Raw genomic sequence first — 24,477 nt, 5'->3', positions numbered from 1 at the left:
TTTGCATGGCCGCACGGCCATGAACTAGTATCAACCTGTGTTATGAGCTTTGCTACTTGGTGGTCATGTTTGCATGTGGTTAGGGTTGGCTGAAATAAGCCCCTAGAATACCGGCACCTCCGGTGAGGAGTTTTGTATGCTTGGATTCAGGGCCCGGCTGAAATAAGCCCCTAGAAAACCGGCACCTCCGGTGAGGAGTTGTTTGTGTGCTATGCTGACTGCATGACCACTCTTTGCTTTGCTCAGTTAGGGAGCTGTGAGGTTAACAGGGCACAGCGTTTTCATATCTTTGCGATTCTGTGACGTTAACAGAGTTCGCTTTTACCGCCATATAGTGCCGACAATTACTTTGCAGCAGATATCTCTGCCCGGTGGACCCCGGGCTGCGAACGCACCTTGTTGTTTCCTTCCTATACTTGGTGCGTCCCGCTAGCCCTAACACTGCATACCAGGATAGGGCTGTAGCCATGCATACCAGTATAGAAATGAGAGATCCATGGATACCAAGATAGGGATAAGGGGGGCAGGCATACCAGGCTTGGGATGAAGGGACCATGTGTATCAGGATGTGGATGACGGGACCATATATACCAGGATAGGAGATATTAAGTACAAAATTTACCACATTTTGTGATTCAGTGTTTATGCCCCTATTTTCCTCCTTTAAAACCTAGGTGAGTCTTATGGTCCAGTGCGTTTTATAGTCCGAAAAATACGGCATTTCATGCAATAAAATGCAATTTAATTATGCAAAAATTATACAATGTTATTTCCTGGTTTTTATTTTTAGATTCTGTCTTTTACAGTTGAAGTGTACCCCCAAAAAAATTACAGACTTCATTCTTTGTAGCTAAAAAAAACTTGCAAAATCGGTATAGTATCCAATACTTAATTTCCCCATTATATATATTTTCTCCAGGTCAGAGCTATTTTTGACAGTCAACAAAATACAATTTTCAAGTAATTCTCTAATTCAAGTAACACTCTAGGAATGATAATGACTTCTCGCTGTGTGGGATTTTTTTTTATTTTTAAAAGGGTTGTTCTCTACTTGCACAATCCCTTCTCAAGCCTTATGTTTGGTCCTATTAAAATAAAAATAATTATTAAAACCTTCCATGCCGATGCAGTTCCAGCTGTGTCAGCACTTGCATTCATGAAGCTCATGTGAGTTTGTCACGTCATGCGAGCCCTGCGGCCCATCAGCGCTGATGTCACTGTCCCCAACTTCAAATCGAACAATAGGAGGAAGAAGAGAGCAGCCACAGCTCTGGTTTCCTGTTTATGTTCAATACTTCCGAAGGTGGGGACAGTGAAGCCAGCACTGATTGGGCGCAGGGCTTGTGTACTGTAACAACCTCACATGAATCCTGACATCACTGAATTGGCGCTGGCAAGGGAGCTGTGTATGAGTATTTTTGTTTTAAAGAGGCCAAACATAAGGAGTAACAATGTGTTGTCCTAGCAGTAGACAACTGTTTTAAGAAGTTACAATTTTTGGTTACAATATTTCCAACATTCTAAACATGAAGAGGCTTTTCCCCTGTGCAACTTCTCTGATGTTTATTAAAGAGTTGAATTCCATGTACAACATTTCCCACATTAGGAACAGGAAAAAGGCTTCTCCCCTCTGTGGGTTTTCTGGTGTGTAACCAAAGTTGATTTCTGGTTAAAACATTTCCCACATTCTGAACAGGAAAAAGGCTTCTCTTCTGTGTGGATTCTCTGGTGTCTATCAAGATGCCCTTTCAGATTAAAACATTTCCCACATTCTGAACATGAAAAAGGCTGCTCACCTGTGTGAGTTCTCTGGTGCTTAACCAAATCGGATTTCTGCTTAAAACATTTTTCACATTCTGAACATGAAAAAGTCTTCTCCCTTGTGTGGGTTCTCTGATGCGTAACAAAATTTGATTTGTGTGTAAAATATTTACCACATTCTGAACATGAAAATGTCTTCTCCTCTGTGTGCCTTTCCTGGTGACTAACAAGACTTGATTTATGGTTAAAACATTTCCCACATTCTGAACATGAAAATGGCTTCTCTCCTGTGTGGATTCTCTGGTGTCTATCAAGATGCCCTTTCCGATTAAAACATTTCCCACATTCTGAACATGAAAAAGGCTGCTCACCTGTGTGAGTTCTCTGGTGCTTAACCAAATCTGATTTCTGCTTAAAAGATTTTTCACATTCTGAACATGAAAAAGGCTTCTCCCTTGTGTGGGTTCTCTGATGCGTAACAAAATTTGATTTGTGTGTAAAATATTTACCACATTCTGAACATGAAAAAGGCTTCTCCCCTGTGTGGATTCTCTGGTGGCTATCAAGATGAGCTTTCTGATTAAAACATTTTCCACATTCTGAGCATGAAAATGGCTTCTCCCCTGTGTGAGTTCTCTGATGCTTAACAAAATTTGATTTGTGTGTAAAACATTTACCACATTCTGAACACGAAAAAGGCTTCTCCCCTGTGTGGATTCTCTGGTGGCTATCAAGATGAGCTTTCAGATTAAAACATTTCCCACATTCTGAGCATGAAAAAGGCTTTTCCCCTGCGTGAGTTCTTTGGTGTATAACAAGATTGCACTTCTGGTTAAAACATCTCCCACACTTGGAACAAGAAAATCTATTCTCTGCTGTGTGCATTTTTGGATGCTTAAGAAAAGATTCTTTGAGGGGAAAACTATCTCCATATTCTAAAAGTGAAAATGGCTTATTTCCTTCAGGAGCAATTTGTTTTTTAATGCTTATTTTGTGACTTTGATTTTCATTAGTAGTCGGTAATGAATCAGAAGACAGGACCTGTTTCAAAAGATCTGACGATGGATCTTTGCTGTGAAGGGATGATGGTATTTCTGGAGTAATGGCATTCACTTCAATTGTATCCTGTGGGATCTCAAGATTATGTGATTTAAAAACTGAAGATGTCAGCTGCCCCTCTGATCTCCTGGTGCAGTCATCTGTTAAAAATAAAACCAATAAGTTTTCATTATAAATCCTTGAATTTTACATATTTTGACATTTCTAAGTAAACTGTCCACAACATGACAAGCTATGTTAAATACGTAATTATTCACTAAGACAATGACAGCTCACAGTCTAATAGAAAACCTCATAGGATGAACCAGTAGAATGTGGTGTTCAACTGTTTGTTCATTCTGCCTCCAAAATATAGAGTAAAAAGTAACCAAACAATGATAAGTTGGCGAAAATTATACCAATAAACCTATTCAGGTCCATCATCTGTCAGTGAAAAACAGAGGTTTATACCTTATAATTGGCTCAAAGGGTCTTGAAAAGCAACATGGCTTCCATAAACCAATCCAGCAATATCCAATCTCCCAAAGTCAAATCTTCCCCTAGCTTCTGTGCCTTGCAGTTTGCCCAAACCACATTTAGCATCCATGTAGTTGGCATTACTATAGTGATAAGAGCCCACTTAATTTACAATGTGTGTGTCTCCTGCAGCACAATCTGGGCACTGTGTGTTGGGTAATAAAACGGCATATTTGCAATTTTCACTCTCCAACATCCACTGCGCGCTAATTTCTGGAAAGTGGCACTGTGGTGAATATAGTCACTACTCCAATACATTAATCCTCTGAGGGTTATAATTTCCAAAATTAAGTCAATTTATGGGGATTTCTACAGCTCTGGTTTTCTGCCATTTTCTCATATTAGGGCTTCTGCATATGCTCTGTCCTGCCATTAAGATTAGGGTGCCTGGGATTTGTAGTACCATCCAGGCTGGCAGTATGGGTTTGTGTTGTCCAGCTCCCTGCTCCAGCCAGCTGGAAAACACCACACCCTATTAAAGCTCAAAGCATAATGCAGGAAGCTGTCAGATACAGCCTTCTCCTCTGATTAATTCCTCTCTGCTCAGCTCCCGGCTTGTTTGTTTCCTGTTGTGACCTCGGCCCGCTTACCGACTACTCGTGTCTTCTGATTTTGTATTTTCTCTGCTCTCCTGGTACTGACCCGGCTACCTGATTATTCTTGATATATCTCGCATCACAGAACAGAAAGTAATACCATGGCCAAAGCCTAGGGGTCTCTGTCTATGTACAGACCCATGTAGAAGGGTTAAAGTATGATGAACAAGGCAATCCCTGGGATCTGTAAAATGGAGTAGATAGCGCCAAGTCTTTTCATGGTGGACATCTTGAGCTGCCACAAACAGTGCCCCCAATACATTGTATCTGCAAACTATTTCAGCAAGATCTGCATTCAAATTGCTAAATAGCTTCTTAACCCTGCCATGTGCCCAGACAGTAGTGTACAACTGTATATAGGGTATTGTCAGATTCAAGAGAAGTTGGAAAATAATTTGTAAAGTCCGTTTGTTTCCCATTATCCTTTGCAAAGAATTTCAAAGTTATCACCACAAAGTGACACACGTCAGGTTCGAAAAATTGGGCCCTGATTAGGAACAAAAAATGGACTGCGGGAAGGGGTTAAATCAAAGGATTTGAGCAGTAACTACTGTAGTCAAAAACTGTGACTATAGACAATAACATCTACTGAAATGATTAAACTCAACAGTCTTCATCAGTAATAAATGAGTAACTGGTGGTGAAACCTCTCTGGGGTAATTAGCGTATGGGGCTCAGTGGCTCTTTCAAGCTAAACTATTGTAAGGGCCAATGTCAGATGTCACATCAGTTTCAAGAAGAACTATTAGACATTTAAAGAAATTGTTTTACAACAGTGTACAGCTGATGTGTCAAAGTTTTGATGGGGGAGAATGTTGAAGTCTAGAGGCAAAATTATGATCACACGATTGTGATACGACCGGACTACACAACCGATAAAGCAGCCACAGCCAATGACTGAGAAGAATCTGTGACTTCTCTGCATTTATATGTTACTACTCACCTGCGTAGTCATATGTAGGCATCTCCTCTTTACACCGTTCATCACCTCTCTCATATGTCTCTGTAGTATTAATATGGGTCAGATCTTCACCCTGAAACAAACATAGTATTAGTCACACACAGATGAAGAGAAGAGATAGTCACATCTACGATCAGGTCTAATCCGGTCATTGGTTTCGCCATCAGAGCATTACTGCCCTTACTGGCGAATAGGGCCTGGCGAGCAGAGGAGGCCTGCAGTAGGCCGCCTCTCCTCTATGGGCCCCATCGGCTCAACTGACGATGCACGGCAAGTTAAAATCTATTGCCTTGCGGGAGATCACAAGCTGGCAGCTGATGTCAGTGGACATGTTGCCAACATGAAATGTCACTCTCATATGATGGTATGCGCCTAAGATGTATCAGATGGAGGACACCGCTGGACCTCAGCCAGGTAAGGATAAACATTTTTTTGTAAAGCTACAGTAAGAGGCTGCATTATACCACTATGGGAGTGCATTATACTACAGGGCTGCATTATACTATGAGGTGCATTATACTACTATGGGGCTGCATTATACTTCGGAGTACATTCTACCACTATGGGGGTGCATTATACTATGAGGTGCATTATACTACTATGGGGGTGCATTATACTGCTATGGGGCTGCATTATTCAACTATATATGACTATGGGATGCATTATACAGATACAGATGTGGATTTTTTCTATGAGTGGGCAGTGGGACTGTGGAAGGTTCGAGAATGGGAAGTGGAGCTGGGGGTGTAGCCTGGGCGGAGTTCCAAGGGGGCCCGAAAGTTTTGCCAGCATGGGGCCCTGAAATTCCTGGTGGCAGCCCTGCATGTTATCTGCACCATTCTCATTACACAAGTATAAAACATATAATACTGGTGAATAAAACAAGACTGAGCACAAGAGCTTCACAGCCATCTACATATAGGTGAGATCTCATGACACCCTATCTCCATCTACCTGATGATCCTGAGGAACATTGGGATCTTCTCGCTTATAGTCCTGTGTAAAAAGAGGATTGGGACACCTCTCTGGTGCTCTCATCTTACTGGATAGAACTGGAGGAAACACATACAGGGACTGAATTAATTCTTTACATACAGATAATTATAAGCCGTGTGTATTTAGTCCTATTACCTGGTGATGTGAGGGGCTGGGGAACCTCCATCATGACTTCCTTATACACATCTTTATGTCCTGCTAAATACTCCCACTCCTCCATGGAGAAATAGACGGCGACATCCTGACACCTTATAGGAACCTGACACACACAATGATACCATCATCCCTCGATCCCTTCATAGTGTTACTGTATAATGTCCCAGCATTTGCAGCAGTGTCACCTCTCCAGTCAGCAGCTCAATCATCTTGTAGGTGAGTTCTAGGATCTTCTGGTCATTGATGTCCTCATGTATCAGGTGAGGTGGAGGCACTGTGATTGGGCTCAAGGGTCTTCCCCATCCCTCAGACACAGGGTCCAGACAGTGCTCACTAGAGGTCTTCTTCACTACTGTGTAATCCTGGTTATGGAGAGACATATTAATAAATCTCACTACAGACATTTCCAGAGTCCTCACCTCTCCAGTTCTATCCATGTTATTCCCATAGATATGAATGATGTAATGTGACGTCATCAGAATCTCTCACCTCTCCAGTAAGCCGGAAGAGGATCTCTAGGGTGAGGTGTAATATACTCTCTGCCATCTTGTCTCTGTCCATATCCATCTTTGATGGGTAATTCAGGAAAATTCTCTTATATTTAAAGGTCTTCACTGAGAGGATCTGATATTGTAGAGACCTGAATGAGAAGATGAGCCGATGTAACATCATAAAAATCCTGTGTAATAATACAATTACAGTATTTAGTTTTCTCCTTTACATCTACTAATAAAACCTATATGTTTTAGGCCACAGACAACAAGCAGTTTCTTCCTCGGAGTCGGGAGCTGAATACGTTCCTCATAGACTCATCTTCCATAACGCCAATTCTAGTCTCATTTACCGACAATGGAATCGGCATTAGCAATACTGCAGGAGATATTCATTACACGTGACAGGAGAAATAACTACTTCATGATGAGGACGACATCTTCATCTTCTACTACGGCTCTAGAAACATATATTTGGCCAGAGTCTGTCACTGACCCCATCACCACCGGCCATCTATATGAATGTTTCCCATCTTTCCCACACTGTAATCTTCTATTTATTAGTATTTATATAGCACCATTGATTCCATGGTGCTGTATATGAGAAGCGGTTACATACAAATTACACATATCACTTACAGTAAGCAAACCAACAATCACAGACTGATACAGAGGGGCGAGGACCCTGCCCTTGCGGGCTTACATTCTACAGGATGGTGGGGAAGGAGACACTAGGTTGATGATTGCAGCAGCTCTGGTGTTGGTGAGGCGGTAGCCCAGGTAGTGATGAGGAGACAGGGGGGTCATTGCAAGCTATAAGCTTTCCTGAAGAGGTGGGTTTTCCGGTTCCGTCTGAAGGATCCAAATGTGTTTGATAGTCGGACGTGTTGGGGCAAAGAATTCCAGAGGATGGGAAATATTCGGGAGAAGTCTTGGAGGCTGTTGGGTGAGGAGCGAATAAGTGTGGAGGAGAGAAGGAGGTCTTGGGAGGCCTGGAGATTGCGTGAGGGAAGATGTCAAGAGACTAGTTCAGAGATTTATGGAGGAAACAGGATATGGATGGCTTTGTAGGTCAGTATTAGTAATTTGAACTGGATACGCTGAGGGAATGGGAGCCAGTGAAAAGATCTGCAGAAGGGGGAAGTGGAGGAGTAGCGAGGAGATAAATTAGTCGGACAGCAGAGTTAAGGATGGAATGGAGAGGTGCAAAGGTGTTAGCAGGGAGGTTTCAGTAGTCGAGGCGGGAGGTGATGAGGGCATGTACAAGAATTTTAGTAGGTTGTCGGTTGAGGAAAGCACGGATTCTGGAGATATTTTTGAGCTGAAGGCGACAGGTGGAAAGAGCTTGGATGTGCTGTTTGAAGGACAGGGCAGAGTCAAGGGTTACTCTGAGGCAGCGGACATCAGGTACGGGGAAAGCGTGATATCGTTAATTGTGATAGATAGGTCAGGTAAGGAAATCTGTGAGATGGAGGAAAGATGATGAGTAGTGATGAGCGAATATACTCGTTACTCTAGATTTCCCGAGCACGCCCGGGTGTCCTCCGAGTATTTTTTTTAGTGCTCGGAGATTTAGTTTTCATCATTCAGCTGCGGCGATGAAAACTAAATCTCCGAGCACTAAAATATACTCGAAGGACACACGAACGTGCTTGGGAAATCTCGAATAACGAGTATATTCGCTCATCACTAATGATGAGTTCAGATTTGTCCACAGTTTGAGGAAGCGAGAGAAGGAGGAGGATATGGCTAATAGACACTCTGGGATTCAGGACAGCAGAGAGGTGATATCTGGGCCAGATATGTAAATCTGAGTGTGATCAGCATATAGATGGAAACGGAAGCCATAGAACTTTATGAGTTGTCCCAGGCCAAGTGTATAGATTGAGAAGAGTAAAGGTCCTAGAACAGAGCCTTGGGGGACTTCAACAGAAAGTGGGTGGGATGAGGAAGTAGTGTGGGAGTGGCAGACGCTGAATGTGCGGTTGGAAAGCTATGAGGAGATCCAAGATAAGGCGAGGTCTATCACGTTAGATCTCATGTCTGATGTTTCTATTATACTTTTCCTCTGATTGTTCCACTCCTGGTTTCGGCTTACAAATACTGAGGTAAAATACTGACCAAATACTGCTAGTGTGACGGCAGCCTAAGTCACACGCAGAAGTTTGAGGCTTTTATAAAAGCTTTTTTTTTTTTAACAAACACCGCAGACAGAAATCTGATCCCAAAGCCTCCATATGCACATTGTTTTATGGGATTTATTTCTGGCCTTAGGCTGTCCTATATTACAGGAAAAACACCAGAAAAAAAAAACATTAAAAATTATTTTTTTGACACGATAAACATTTGTTTTACTCTTTTGGGCCCCAGAACATAGATTTACACTGCTAGGATGGCACAGGGGCGGCTACCACGAAACCCTGGCAGTTTAACCACTTGTTGCTGCCAAAAACAAACATGGCATCTAAGAAGGTGTGACAGAGTTCGGCTGAATGCCCTCCGAACCAAAGTACTCGATAGTATGGGGCGGCCTAGTTACTATGATACTTACATGCCTAATAATGGTTTCTGGGCCTGAAACGTACGAAGGTCTATTTGGCTGGGCCAGAAGCAGTGTCCAATAGGACAACCCCTTCTTGATTAGTTTGGCCCGATTATAATAATAAACCCTATACTCATCTCCCGTTCCGGCGCCGTTTCCATGGTGTCTGCACTCGCTCTCCCCCGAGACTCTCATACAGTGTTGTGACAAGTGATTTCTGGCGCCCAATCAGCACTGGCGTCACTGCCTTCAACAAATGGAACATGAAAATGAAGTCCGGTTCTTGCTCGATTTGTCCGAAAGCGGAGACAGCGACACCAGCGCTGATTGGGGACGTTACATAACAACAGCATGGGAGCCCTGGGAGAACTATGCCGACCATGCAGGAACGGTGCAGGCACGGGAGGCACGTATAGGCTTTAATTTTTTAAATCGCGGCTCAGCGAGGGGAATGAGAAGAAGTTGACCAAGTAGCGGACAACTTCTTTAGTGTTTTATGGGAGTTAAATGATTTTGGGCCACTGATCTCACACCACCAATACATACATAGCGATGCTTGTGTGAGATCAGTGACCTAAAGTCATTTAATCCTTTCAATAATGCCCTTCGGTGCACACTTTGGCCATTTTTGTGCCACTTTTTTCATTTTGTAGCAGTTTTTGTGTGTATTCACATCAGGGCACCTCGCTGCATTGTATTTTATTATTGTAATGTTTTTATTTTTGTCTGCCACATAAGCCAATTTCAGCCCTGAATAAGAAACCAAATACAAAACCAATTTCAGCATCGTAACCATCAGCACCATAGCCACCGGGGAGGAGGCAGAGGGGGCTGTCACCCTGGTCCCCATGCTCTGAGAGGCACACTGGAAGCTATGCTATGGTTAATTGTATTGAGGTGTATATGAATGCAGTATACTACATGGAGGACAATGGGGAGTTAATTATACTGTATGGAGAAATATGGAGAATATATTGTACTACTGTATATGGAGGACTGTGTGAAGTGCATTATACTATATGGAGCACTATGGACTGTGCAGTATACTATATGGAGGCCTATGGGGAGTGCATTACACTATATGGAGGACTATGGGGAGTGCATTACACTATATGGAGGACTATTGAGATTACACTATACTATAAGAAGGCCTATTAGGAGTGTATTACAATATATGGAGGGCTATGAGGAGTGCATTATACTGTATGGTGGCCTATGGAGAGTATTATACCATACAGAGGCCTATGAGGAGTGCAGTATACTGTATGGAGGTCTATGGGGTGCACTATGCTATATAGGGGCCATCATACAGCGAGGGGGGCCATCAGTGTGGGGCCATCATACAGTGTTAGGGCCATCAAACAGTTTCGGGGCTACTAAGGGGTCAATATACTGCAAGGGGTACTATAAACTGAGGGGACATAATACTGTGTAAAAGGCTAGGTTCACATTAGCGTTTAAGTCCGCAACGTATCATCCGCATGTGCAAATGCATGGAAAAACGCATGCTTACGCAGCGTTTCTTTATCCGCATCATCTTGCGTATGACGAAAAAACACTGAATGCGTTTGATAATTCCAATGTTTTCCAGTAGCTTTTTCGTGACATCAGACTCCCAGTGGGCATGTCTCATGGGAGACATGCCCACTGTTTATATAGACACACTGCACTGAGGAAATCCTCATCTTTTGCTGCTGTATCCTGCTGCAAGATGGATCTTGACATGGAGAGCTTTTATGCTAATCTGGATTTACAATTGAAATTGGTTGCTGCCTTTGCTTTTGCTTGTCAAGAAAGAAGACAAAGACTGAGAAGACGTCGTCATCGTTACTGGCAACACCCCATCGTTAAACTCCGAGAGAGACGTGGAGCCTACCACTTATTATACACCGAGCTGCGTGCAAACCCTCAGAAGGTTTTTTTTTTTACTACACAAGGATGTCTGAACGGAGTTTCGATGACTTGCTGCAACGTGTCCAAGGATCCATTACCAGGCATGACACACAACTCCGTAGAGCAATTCCTGCTGAGGAACGTCTGTTGGTGACCGTTAGGTACGTAATTGTGAAAACCAAACACATGTCCATATTATTATTGTTAGAAAACCCATGTATTACATTTTTTTGTTTCCATTTTCTGTTCGGCAGATCCCTGGCTACCGTTCTGCGTCAAGAATTCCTCCCACAACTGAACTCTGGCTTGAAAATGCTGAAAAATTCAATGACATTTGTAATTTTCCTAACTGTGTGGGGCTGTGGATGGCAAACACATTCGGATTATGAAACCTGCTGGAAGTGGAACTGAGTATTTTAATTACAAAAAATACTTTTCTATTGTTCTCATGGCGATTGCAGATGCTGAATATCAATTTGTCGCCATGGACGTTGGCTCATTTGGACAAGGAAATGAATCTCAAGACTTTCAAAAACTCTGACATGGGCCAACGTTTGTATCATAATAATTTAAATTTTTCACAGCCACAACCTCTTCCCAACACAGAAGGCCCGTCAATGCCGTGGTTGGGGATGAGGCCTTTCAAATGTGTGCCAGCCTCCTAAAACCTTTATCAAGTACGGACTCGAATCAAGCCAAACGGATTTTCAATTACCGACTGACAAGGAACGAAGAACAGTGCAGTGTGCCTTTGGCTTGCTGGTATCTAAATGGCGCATTTTGGGAACAGCCATAAATCTAAAAATTGAGACAATTGATGAGGTTGTGCTATGCACAATTACATCCTGGTAAAATAGCAATCCAACTTAGGACCTGAGGAACCTGTTACATTGCATGATTACCAAGATCACCTTCTGGACTACAGTGGAAGTTGCCCAGATGAGGGATGTTTGCTGCATACTTTATTTCTGATAATGGACGTGTGGCATGGCTAGACGGAATTGTTTAAGCCGCTAAGTATGTACCTGTAATGCAAAAATGTACCTGTAATGTTTCAGTGTACTTATAATGTTTGCTAAATTAAATAATAGAATACCTGTAGTAAAACATCCGTTACAAGTTCCCTCAATAATACAATACACACGGGTGTGTTTGTGGCGGCGGCACTTAGAGACAAAGAAAACACAGATACTGAGCAAAACAAATAAACATTTATTTAACAAAAAAATAACTGGGTTTAGGATCAGGGTCTATTTCAGGGTGAGATGTGGTGGACCTTGGGGGTGTGGAGCTGTGAGGATTGGGTGGTAGGTTGATGAGGAAAGGGTTACAGGGGAAGGGGCAACAAATTGAAGGAGTGGATAATGGATGGGACGGAACACATTGGGAGTAGACAACACAGTGGAATCATGGGAATGGCTAGACAAACGGGAAGGGACAGACACAAGTGAAGGTAGTGACACATTTGACAACAGAGACACATTGGTAGGTGAGGGTGGAGGTGGTGGGTCCAATTTTAGCAGTGTTTTTTGACTCCAGGTCTTCATCCTGGTGGGAATGTTTTTAGCTTTGGACCTTTGCTTTCTTGGTTGAGTGGGAGTGGTGGACTCTGTAGCAGTCTTCCGGCGTGGTGCTGTTCTGGACAGCGTGGTGGATGCTGCTGGCTGCAGGGGTGCTGAATTTGGTAAAGTAGTGGTGGATGCTGCTGGCTGCAGGGGTGCAGAACTTGGTAGCGTGGTGAATGCTGCTGGCTGCAGGGATGATGAAGTCCGCAGCATGGTGGATCTGTGAAATGGAGGCGATGGTGGTGGATAGTTCGGTACTGTGGGAGTTTGAAAGTAGATGTTCGGCTGCTGGTAATATCCTCCGGCCTGTGGATTGTAGCTTTGGGACTGCTGCTGCAATGCGTGGCTGTAAGCAGCATGGCAGGCCTGCATGACGTTGATCGGGAATTGAGGCATAAGGTTTTCCGACACTTCCCACTCTATTGAAGAAAAAAAGATGTTGCACCGGTCTCTCAAGGTCGGATTCCAGGCGGTCAAGGCATTTGTTGACATCCTGTATAAGTGTGTTCACATGGGTGAACCCACTCTTCAGTCTATCACCAAGCACCTTAATCCCATCCTGGAAGATTGAGCTTAAGTGTGTAAGCTCGGGCATGAGTAACCTCTCCCAGGCCCTCTGCCACTGATGAGAAGACCCAACAAAAGCAGAGGCAGAGGGCCGGGAGAGGGGAAAATCTGATGGACCGGCGGCTGCTTGTTCCTCAGCCTGTGAGGCCTGACAGGTTACTACATCACTGATGGATGATTGGGATTGTGCCTGTTCGTTGACTGGTCAATGAGGGTCCGCTTCAACAGAGGGTGATCCAGGTTGTGTAATGCTGCACCAGGTTCTGTGGTAAAAAAAAAAAAAAAAAAAAACATTAGTAAAACACCAAAAAGAGGTTAAACAATAGCAAGACAACCAAAAAGATACTCACATTCGCATAGCAAGCGCAGGCATCAGAAAAACAAGGTTTCAGTGGTAGTTGTATTTTCCGAGTATCCTTTGAGCAGCACCACTTTTAACCATGATTAAGACCTTAACAGGTCGAAACGCGTTGGTAGTATCATGTACCCCATCATTTGCTGTACCACTATGAAACAAGGATTTTAATGGATTTGTCTACATAAATTGAAATTTTATCCAAGTTTCACACTGGAGATTTACTTCCTCCTTTTTTTTTTCCTGTTGTGGACAACGCCTCTGATCCAGTCACCTCCTTGCGTGAATTTCATTCTGAATCAATCAAGACTTTTGTTCCTGAGCAAACTTGCATACAAGGACTTCTGCTTCAAACTGGTGAGCTGAATTTTTCCCCCTTCACTTTTTTCCTTTGCATACACACTTTTAATCTGGTTCTCCTGTCTCATGTACTTGTTGAAGCGATCCTTCATCGAGCGTCACCGCACTCTTATTCTCTTCACTGTGAAGGGGGGGGGGGGGGGGGGGAAGGAAAAAATTAATTGTAAAACAATGCACCTACATTTACACTTTCACTGGCACGTCACACCACATTGCAATACTTACCAAAATCATTTCTGGTAGGCCAGTCTCACATGTCAGGATATTTCCGGTACCGGAAAAATCAGTACCGGAAATATCTGTGTCCGTGTGCTCACATGGCACATCAGTGTGGCACACGTGCGGCAGCCGTATGCCGCCTAAGGACCACACGGACTGCCGCAAGAGAGACAGTGCTACAGTAAGCGCTGTCCCCTGCGTGTGGTGCTGAAGCCGGCATTTATCCCTTCTCTCCTGCTCGGCTGAAAGCAGCGCTTGCAGGAGACAAGGGATGAAAGATCAAGTTTTTTTTTGTTTAAATTAAAGTTTAAACTTTTTCCACGTGCACACGGTGGAGAGATCACACTGTTCTCCGTGTGCGGGACGCTTTGCGGACCATGCTGCCGGAGAAAAACGGACATGTCTATGTGTTTTCAACACGGACAAACGGTCCGTTAAAACACGCAGGCATGTGCATAGACCCATACATGTGTCAGTGTCTCCGGTACGTGAGAAAACGGTCACTACACGTACCGGAGACACTGACGTGTGAAACCGGCCGTACTCAGCGTGGCACGGTCCCAATCATGCAGCAGCGATCTGGCCACTTCTTCCCAGAGTCGTCGAATCACAGCAATGTAGTAGTGCTGACGATCACGGGTGTCCCATAACGGCACTCGCTCTTGCACAAGGTGAATTAGTTGCTCATTTTCAATGTCCTGTTTGGCTTCTTCCCGTTGTGGAACCTATAGATCCAATAAAACAAAATAATCTTAAGTAAAAATGAATAAAAAAAAATCAATTACAACTCTGATGAAAAGAATACTTACACCACGTCGCTCCTCCTGAGACACATGAGCCGGACGACCCGGTGAAGATTCTTTTCCTCTCGACTGCTCCTGCTCTTCATCAGTGGAAGATACACGTAAAGAAATTACATGATTTAACACAGGTATAGTATTGCCAGTCAACACATACATATCAGTATAGCAAATGTGATTGCATAATCGGTGTCATGTCCACCCTGGGAAGCAGTCATTTCTTCACTTGAGGACATAGCTGAAGAGCAGGCAGCAGTCAAGTGAAACACTACAGAAAAAAAAAAAACGAAAAGAAAATTTAAACTTGTTAAGAGCCAAACACAATGTAACCCATTCCCCCCCCAAAATGGACACCATTACTTACATTATAGCCAGTAGTCCAACAGCACAGCAGTCAGCACAGGACAAGGACAGACGGCAGCATGAGAGACTGCGACCATTGTGAAGGGCCGAACCAATAGGTCGAAATTAATTCTGCTCAATATTAATACTGATATAATTATTATATTGATAATTTTATTAATATTCTTTGTATAACTTAGTATCGAGCAGAATTAAGAATGCTGACATACCCTTATATATCGTATGAGCCCCCTAACAGCCCCTTATATGCGGCATGAGAACCACACAGCCGCCCCCCCCCCCATATGCGGCATGAGCCCCACCCAGCCTCCCTATATACAATGCATGTCGCCCCATATGCGGCATGAGCCCCACCCAGCCTCCCTATATACAATGCATGTCGCCCCATAGCCTCCCCATGTGCCGAATGTCACCGCCCCATGTGTGCAGCGCCATGTCGCCCCATGTGTGCAGCGCCATGTCGCCCCATGAGTATTGCACCATGTCACTCCCCCATAGCCTCCCCATGCCCATCCAAACAACCCATACACGAGAAAAAACAAACAAAAAAAAAAAAAAAAAAAAAAAAAAACACTCACCTCAGTCCCGTTCCCCGGCGCTCTGCTTCTCTCCCTGCCTCCGCTCACACGCTGATTGGTGGAGGAAGTGGCCGCACATGGAGACAGCGAGCGGGCAGGCACCGTGCGGCCTGTGGACCTCTGATTTCCAGCCCACGGATGTGGGCCGTGCTTTGCCCAGGCCTGATCTAAAGGGCACACAGTACCACATAGTAGGCGCAGTATTAGGGACACACACAGCAGCAGCTGAGTACTGGGGTATTGGAAGGATTAGGAGGTTCTTTGGGTTGGGAATAGATGGGGACGGGGCTGGAAATGTGAGAAGTGAAATGTGTCTGGTGTAATCTCTGCAGAGGAGTCCTGGCTGGAGAAGTTGTCGTGTCGGTCTGGGCCAGATGGAAAAGACGTCAGCTGTAAGTCACCATCTGTAACTGTGCTGTAATCTCCTATATGTTCTGCAGGGCTGAGATCTATCACTATATGTCACCATATGGCAGTAATAATATCAGTGCAGGTCTTTGTATAGAAATTATTTTCCGTAACAGCGCAGTCATTTCCAATCTTTTTTGGTATGGGAGGTTTATCGACGACCTCCTATTCTTTTGGAGGGGCGATATGTCTCCAATACCTGAATTTGTGCATTATATTAACAGTAATCCTTTTGGTTTGTCCTTTACATCAGTTTCTCACAAATCATCTCTCTTTTTTAGATCTACAATTGGTGGCTTTGGTCAACAAAATTACCACTTTTACATATTCTAAACCCTTATGTGGAAATAGAATATTGCATGCATCCAGTTGTCACCCCAAGCATACAGTAAGATCAATACCAGTGGGTGAGTTTTCCCGTATTAAACAAAATTGTAGTGATGATGGCAACTTAAGGGGTGAATTTTCTGATTGTGAGAGGATAATGTTCTGTCTAAAATCTTAAATCCTGGTTGTGCGGTTGTTGCTAAAAGAGCCCAGACTACAATACAAATCATGGCAGGCATACTTGGCTTAATCGTCAGGGATTTTTTAGATGTGGAGAGAACCGATGTAGGGTGTGCAAATTTGTATCAGTGGTAAAAAGTTTTTGCAATTCTGATGCATCCAAGCATTTGTTCATTAACCCCTTTACCCCCAAGGGTGGTTTGCACGTTATGGACCGGGCCAATTTTTACAATTCTGACCACTGTCCCTTTATGAGGTCATAACTCTGGAACGCTTCAACGGATCCTGATGATTCTGACAATGTTTTCTCGTGACATATTGTACTTCATGATAGTGGTAAAATTTCTTTGATATTACCTGCGTTTATTTGTGAAAAAAAACGGAAATATGGCGAAAATTTTCCAACTTTGAATTTTTATGCAATTAAATCACAGAGATATATCACACAAAAGCCGGATTACTCACCGGTAATACTCTTTTAGTGAGTCCACGACAGCACCCTACAGGAGAGAGGGATCCGCCCCACAGGAACAGGAAACCTACAGAAAGATAAAAGGGGGCGGTCCGCCTTTCCTCCTCAGTTTTGATTTCAGAGTACCCGGAGGACCGCCAGTATTAGGCAAATATAATTTATCTCATTTTTCAAACTTATTTGCTCACGTATGATTAAAGAATTTTTACTCAATAGTATGTACTATATTAATTCTAGGGATGGGATGTAATAGGGTGCTGTCGTGGACTCACTAAAAGAGTATTACCGGTGAGTAATCCGGCTTTTTACCCCTCGCCACGACAGCACCCTACAGGAGATCTTTCAGAGACCATCACCTAGGGGGGGGGGACCACCGTGCTGAGGACAGTCCTGCCAAAGTCTAGGTCAGAAGTTGACGATAGGTCAAGCCTATAGTGGTTATAGAAAGTAGAAGGATCTGACCAAGTTGCCGCCTTACATATGGTTTCTATTGGGACGTCTCCTCTTTCGGCCCAGGAGGATGCCATAGCTCTGGTAGAGTGCGCTGTTATGCCTTCCGGAGGGTTTTCTTTCCTCGCGGAGTAAGCCAGTGTGATAGACTCCCTGATCCACCGGGATAAGGTGCTTTTTGTGACGGCATGACCCTTCTTGTGACCCTGAAAGGATATAAACAGAGCCCTACACTGTCGCCAGCTACTGGTCCTTTCAATGTATTTTAAAACTACTCTTAACATCTAGAGTGTGATATTTACATTCCTCAGGAGTGGAAGGGTTACTGAAAAAGGTGGGTAGGACTATTTCTTGTGACCTATGGAATTTCTTCGCTACCTTGGGAAGATAGGAAGGGTCTAATTTAAGAATCAACTTATCCTGAAAAGTTAGCAGGAAAGGTGGATCTATAGAAAGAGCTTGGATGTCACTGATTCTCCTAGCTGAAGTCAGTGCTACCAAAAGGACAGTTTTAAGTGATAAATATTTAATGGATACTGAAAATATTGGTTCAAATGGAGAGTCTGTTAGGGCTTGTAGAACTAGATTTAGATCCCAAGGTGGAATTCTAGGTATATTAACAGGATTTATCCTTTCACAAGCCGTGATAAATCGGGATACCCATCTATTTCCTGCAATGTTATGGCCATAGAGGGCTCCTAGTGCTGATACGTGAACTTTTAACGTATTTACAGCTAAACCTAGTTCCCTCCCTTTTTGAAGGAATTCCAGGATAGACTGTATCGGAATTTCTGATGTGTTGGGAGATTTGTGGAACTGTAGGAATTTTTTTCCAGATTTTTGTATAAATTTTCGTAGTAGAGCGTTTTCTACTTTGGAGGAGTGTGTCAATTAATCCCTCGGAAAATCCCCTTAATTTTAGCATCTGCCTCTCAAATTCCAGGCCGTCAGATGGAGATTGTCCACCTGGGGGTGGAGAAACGGACCCTGGAAGAGAAGATTGGGTGTCGAGGGGAGGACCCAAGGGTCCGAAACCGACATGGCTTGTAGGCATGAGAACCATGGCCTTTTGGGCCAGAATGGTGCTATTAGTACAACTCTCGCTCCATCCTCCCTGATCTTCCGAATGACCTGTGGTAACAATATTATCGGAGGGAAGGCATACGCTAGACTGTATTGCCAAGGGATTTGGAAGGCGTCTAGAACGTCCGGATGATCTGCTAACGATAGGGATGCAAATTTCTGGACTTGCCTGTTTTGTCTTGTGGCGAAGAGATCTATTTGCGGACAACCCCATAGGGATACTATCCGTTTGAAGATATGATGGCTTAGGCACCACTCTCCCTGCCTTAGGGTATGTCGACTTAAGAAGTCTGCCTGCTGGTTGTTTTTCCCCCTTATGTGAACTGCAGTGAGGGATAATAGATGTTTTTCTGCCAAATCCAGAATTTTCCCAGCGGAAGACATCAGAGTCTCTGATTGAGTACCTCCTTGTCTGTTTATATAAGCCACTGTGGTGGTGTTGTCTGAAAGGATTCGAACGTCTTTTCCTCGGAGCTATGGGAGAAAATGACATAAGGCGTATCTTACTGCATTTAGTTCTTTCAGATTAGATGAGTTGTGGCATTCTTCAGTGTCCCATAACCCTTGGCAAAAATCATTCCCCATATGAGCGCCCCATCCATGAGGACTGGCGTCAGTGGTTATAATATGAGATGGTGTTATTACCCATGGAACACCACTCATCAAATGGTTAGAATCCAGCCACCACGTTAAAGAAGATAAAACTTCCTGGGACAACGTTATCTTTGCATTTAAACTAAGTAGCCGTCTTTCCTCTTGGATGATCTGGTGCTGCAGTGTCCGGGTATGGTATTGTGCCCACTGGACTGCAGGGATACAGGAAATAAGAGATCCCAATAATGACATGGCTTTCCTTAGGGTCATGTGTGGGTTATTCATTGCTGTTGTGACTTTATGTCTGATGAGTGAGATTTTTACCTGAGGGAGCAGACATTTTTGAGTTATGGAGTCTAGATGGAACCCCAGAAACGCTTTAAGTGATAGTGGAGTCAGTCTGGATTTGTCGATATTGATTATCCAACCTAGATCCTGTAAAGATGAAACTGCATGAGCTAAACGGTCAGCACATTGAGAAAATGAGTTTCCGATGACTAAAAAGTCATCCAGGTAGGGCACAATTAATGTCTCTTTTTGACGAAGATAAGCCATCACCTCTAGAATCACTTTGGTGAAAATCCTTGGCGCTGTAGAAAGGCCGAAGGGCATGGCTGCATACTGGAAATGACAAATCTTGCCTTTGATAACCACCGCTACCCTGAAGAACTTCTGGTATCTGTCATGGATAGGGAGATGGTAGTAAGCATCTTTTAGATCAATGCCCCCCATCATACAGTTTGGAAAAAGTAACTTTATGGTGGATTTTATAGACTCCATTTTAAATGTATCATTTTTAATAAATGAATTAAGCTTTTTGAGGTTTAGGATTGTTCTGAATGAACCATTGGGTTTGGAAATTAAGAATAGAGGAGAATAGAATCCTCTAGTCTCTTGTCCTTCCGGAACTTGGACTAAAACCCGTTTTGATAATAGGGTTTGGATTTCACTCTCCAGGGCCTCTTGCTGTATAGGCGAGCTGAGAGCTGTTATAATATATGATTCGTGGGGAAAGCGAGAGAATTGTAACTTTATTCCATCTCTGATTATATTTAAAATCCACGAACTAGATGTAATATTTTCCCACTGGGGAGTGAAAAATTTTAATCTGCCCCCTACTGGAATGGTTATATCCTCAGAATTTGCTGTCTTTTGGGGGGTTGGGTCTTCTGAACATGGTACCTCTTTGTTTATCTTCTTTAGGGAACCATGTTGCCGACCTGTCCGTCTGCCTTCTCTTGCCGAATGGCCTTCTCTTAAAGGCTCTCCTATAAAAGGGAATAGATGTATCAGGAAAAGCCTTTTTCCTGTCTTTTGCCTTTTTGAGTATGTCGTCTAAGGTTTTGCCAAAGAGGAACTCACCCTCACATGGGATTGCGCATATCTTAGATTTTGATTGTGCGTCCCCTTTCCAGCTCTTCATCCATAATGCCCTTCTTGCATTGTTTACCAGACCTGCGGATCTAGCCGCTAGGCGGAGAGAATCTGCAGACGCGTCCGCCATAAAGGCTGCTGCACCCCGTATTAAGGGAATAGCTGCTCGTAATTTTTCCCGTGACATTTTATTCTCAATGCTTTGGTCTAGCTGGTCAATCCAGATGAGCATTGACCTGGCGGTGCAAGTGCTCGCTATTGCTGGTTTAAATATGCCTGTAGTTGCCTCCCAGGATCTTTTAAGGGACGACTCGGCTTTGCGATCTAGAGTGTCTGAGAGTAATCCCGCGTCTTCAACAGGCAATGTGGATGGCTTAGAGGTAGAGGCAACAGCTGCGTCAACCTTAGGGATTTTAGTCCACGTAAGTAACTCATCGTCACTAAACGGGTATTTCCGTTTTGACGCAGAGGGCAAAAAACTTCTCTGATCTTGTTTCCCCCACTCTCTTTTTATTAATGCTTTTACTGCTGAAATAACTGGAAAGCATTTCCTTTTTCTCTCCGCCAAACCCGCAAACATTATATCCTGCGTGGTTTGTGCGCCCTTTGTCTCCTCACACCCCATAGTGTCTCTTATTGATTTCACTAGATTATCCACACTTTCTAAGGGGAAACATGAACGTCCCTCAATTTCCGAAGCTGATGATGATGATGATGATGAAGAGGCTATAGAGATATCTGAGAGTACAGCTTGTTCACTATCAGAGTCTGATGAGGGCGTTGGCCTTTTGGATTTACTTTTTTGTGATTTATCCTGTGACATAGTTTTTAACTCTTCCCTTATAATGGCGCGTAAGTCCGTAATGGACACCGCTGCTCCTTGTGTGGTTTCTGCTATACAATCTTTGCAGAGTTTTTTGGGGTATGCGTCTGGTAGGGGCTGGCTGCATAAGGCGCATTCCTTATGTTTAGTTTTTTGGCCTGGTCAAAATTAAGACATAGCGAGAGAAGGAGAAAGAGAGAGAAAGGAGGGAGACGGCGTCAGCTTAATAGGCAGAGTTTATAAACTCACCCAGTGAAGCTTTTTATTACCGGATCAGACGGCCGAGATCCTTTGGATTTATCCAGTGTCGCTCTTTCGACCGGCATCTGATGATCCTCTGCTGGAGCGGTCCTTGGTAGGAACTGGTTCTCCTGCTGCAAGATCCATGGCACCTGAAGATGACATCTTGCATCGCAGGTAACAGTGGTTAGCCAGTTTAAATAGAGCGCCATTTTTTTTTTTTTGTAGCGGTACTGCGCATGCGCGAACTCGCGCCACCCCCACCGCTGATCTCGGCCTGCTTACCCCGGAAGTTTAGCATCTACTTCCGGGGTGAATTTACTAATAGCGGACAGCGCTCGCGGTGCGGCCTTCTCCGGACCGCCATGCAGGGAACTCCTGCCACTCACCCTCCACCAGGCGAGGATCACGCTGGAGCCGCCGCATAATGCAGATGCCGGGCGGCTTTCTCCGGACCCGGCCATCTGTATGCCTCCCAGACGAGGAGGGAGCCGTCTAGCGGAACTCCCCCGACGCTGCTTCCAGGCTGCAGCCCCTGCCGTTCCGAAGACACTGCACAGGCGGTGTACATGCCTAGGTATGTCTGTAGCTTTTCAGCGTCCTGTCGTTCCCGCAGGAACAGGAAACCTAAACTGCGGAGGAAAGGCGGACCGCCCCCTTTTATCTTTCTGTAGGTTTCCTGTTCCTGTGGGGCGGATCCCTCTCTCCTGTAGGGTGCGGTCGTGGCGAGGGGTAAAAATACTTAATAAGTAACATTTCCCACATGTCTACTTTACATCAGCACAATTTTGGAACCAAAATTTTTTTTTGTTAGGGAGTTATAAGGGTTAAAAGTTGACCAGCAATTTCTCATTTTTACAACACCATTTTTTTTTAGGGACCACATCTCATTTGAAGTCATTTTGAGGGGTCTATATGATAGAAAATACCCAAGTGTGACACCATTGTAAAAACTGCACCCCTCAAGGTGCTCAAAACCACATTCAAGAAGTTTATTAACCCTTCAGGTGTTTCACAGGAATTTTTGGAATGTTTAAATAAAAATTAACATTTAACTTTTTTTCACAAAAAATTTACTTCAGCTCCAATTTGTTTTATTTTACCAAGGGTTACAGGAAAAAATGGACTGCAAACCTTGTTGTACAATTTGTCCTGAGTATGCCGATACCCCATATGTGGGGGTAAACCACTGTTTGGGCACATGGGAGAGCTCGGAAGGGAAGGAGCACCGTTTGACCTTTCAATGCAAAATTGACAGGAATTGAGATGGGATGCCATGTTGCGTTTGAAGAGCCACTGATGTGCCTAAACATTGAACCCCCCACAAGTGACACCATTTTGGAAAGTAGACCCCCTAAGGAACTTATCTAGAGGTGTAGTGAGCACTGACGCTTTTTATTGCAAAAAATATTTTTGGCATTACCACATTTTGAGAGCTATAATTTTTCCATATTTTGGTCCACAGAGTCATGTGAGGTCTTGTTTTTTGCGGGACGAGTTGACGTTTTTATTGGTAACATGTTCGGGCACGTGACATTTTTTGATCGCTTTTTATTCCGATTTTTGTGAGGCAGAATTACCAAAAAACAGCTATTCATGAATTTCTTTTGGGGGATGCGTTTATACCGTTCCGCGTTTGGTAAAATTGATAAAGCCGTTTTATTCTTCGGATCAGTATGATTACAGCGACACCTCATTTATATCATTTTTTTAATGTTTTGGCGCTTTTATATGATTAAAAACTATTTTATAGAAAAAATAATTATTTTTGCATCGCTTTATTCTGAGGACTATAACTTTTTTATTTTTTTGCTGATGTTGCTGTATGATGGCTCGTTTTTTGCGGGACAAGATGACGTTTTCAGCGGTACCATGGTTATTTATATCCGTCTTTTTGATTGCGTGTTATTCCACTTTTTGTTCGGCGGTATGATAATTAAGCGTTTTTTTTTTTTTCTTACGGTGTTTACTGAAGGGGTTAACTAGTGGGACAGTTTTATAGGTCGGGTCCTTACGGACGCGGCGATACTAAATATGTGTACTTTTATTGTTTTTTTTTTTTATTTAGATAAAGAAATGTATTTATGGGAATAATTTTTTTTTTCTTTTCATTATTTAGGATTTTTTTTTTTTTTTTTTTTTTTTACACACTTGTACAATTTTTTTTTTAACATTTTTACTTTGTCCCAGGGGGGGACAATACAGATCGGTGATCTGACAGTTTGCACAGCACTCTGACAGATCACCGATCTGTCAAACAGCGCTGCAGCGTTACCAAGTGCCTGCTGTGAGCAGGCACTTGGTAAGCCACCTCCCTCCCTGCAGGACCCGGATCCACGGCCATCTTGGATCCGGGATTTGGTGCAGGGAGGAACGTAGGAGACCCCCGGAGCAACGCGATCACATTGCGTTGCTGCGGGGGTCTCAGGGAAGCCCGCAGGGAGCCCCCTCCCTGCGCGATGCTTCCCTGCACCGCCGGCACATCGCGATCATGTTTGATCGCGGTGTGCCGGGGGTTAATGTGCCGGGGGCGGTCCGTGACCGCTCCAGGCACATAGTGCCGGATGTCAGCTGCGATAAGCAGCTGACACCCAGACGCGATCGGCCGCGCTCCCCCCCGTGAGCGCGGCCGATCGCCTATGACGTACTATTCCGTCCTTGGGAAGTAAGGCCCACCCCACATGGACGGAATAGTACGTCTAATGGCAGAAAGGGGTTAAGCAACATTTAAACTGTGATAGTGACGAT

General features: G+C 43.8%; 1 protein-coding gene across 2 annotated transcripts in view; it reads right to left on the bottom strand.

The window, feature by feature from the left end:
- Window positions 1-764: 764 nt before the first annotated feature.
- The window catches only part of LOC138663294 (oocyte zinc finger protein XlCOF22-like), a 54,314-nt gene continuing 30,601 nt past the window's right edge, over window positions 765-24,477 (bottom strand). The window contains exons 2-7 of one of the 2 annotated variants that reach the window (XM_069749473.1): window positions 6,535-6,685; window positions 6,231-6,407; window positions 6,025-6,148; window positions 5,848-5,945; window positions 4,876-4,966; window positions 765-2,960 (exon numbers count right to left, since the gene is read on the bottom strand). In XM_069749473.1, coding sequence (XP_069605574.1) covers window positions 1,603-2,960; window positions 4,876-4,966; window positions 5,848-5,945; window positions 6,025-6,148; window positions 6,231-6,407; window positions 6,535-6,612 — 1,926 coding nt within the window. In that variant the 5' untranslated portion in view covers window positions 6,613-6,685 and the 3' untranslated portion in view covers window positions 765-1,602. Of the gene's footprint in view, window positions 2,961-4,875; window positions 4,967-5,847; window positions 5,946-6,024; window positions 6,149-6,230; window positions 6,408-6,534; window positions 8,050-24,477 lie in introns of those variants that run through there. The other variant, XM_069749472.1, reaches the window with a different exon arrangement.

The sequence above is a fragment of the Ranitomeya imitator genome, chromosome 2 (genome assembly GCF_032444005.1).
Source record: "Ranitomeya imitator isolate aRanImi1 chromosome 2, aRanImi1.pri, whole genome shotgun sequence".
In the NCBI taxonomy this organism is placed as follows: Eukaryota; Metazoa; Chordata; class Amphibia; order Anura; family Dendrobatidae; genus Ranitomeya; species Ranitomeya imitator.
The sequence above is the reverse complement of the archived record's forward strand: the minus strand, read 5'-3'. Positions and strand labels throughout refer to the sequence as shown.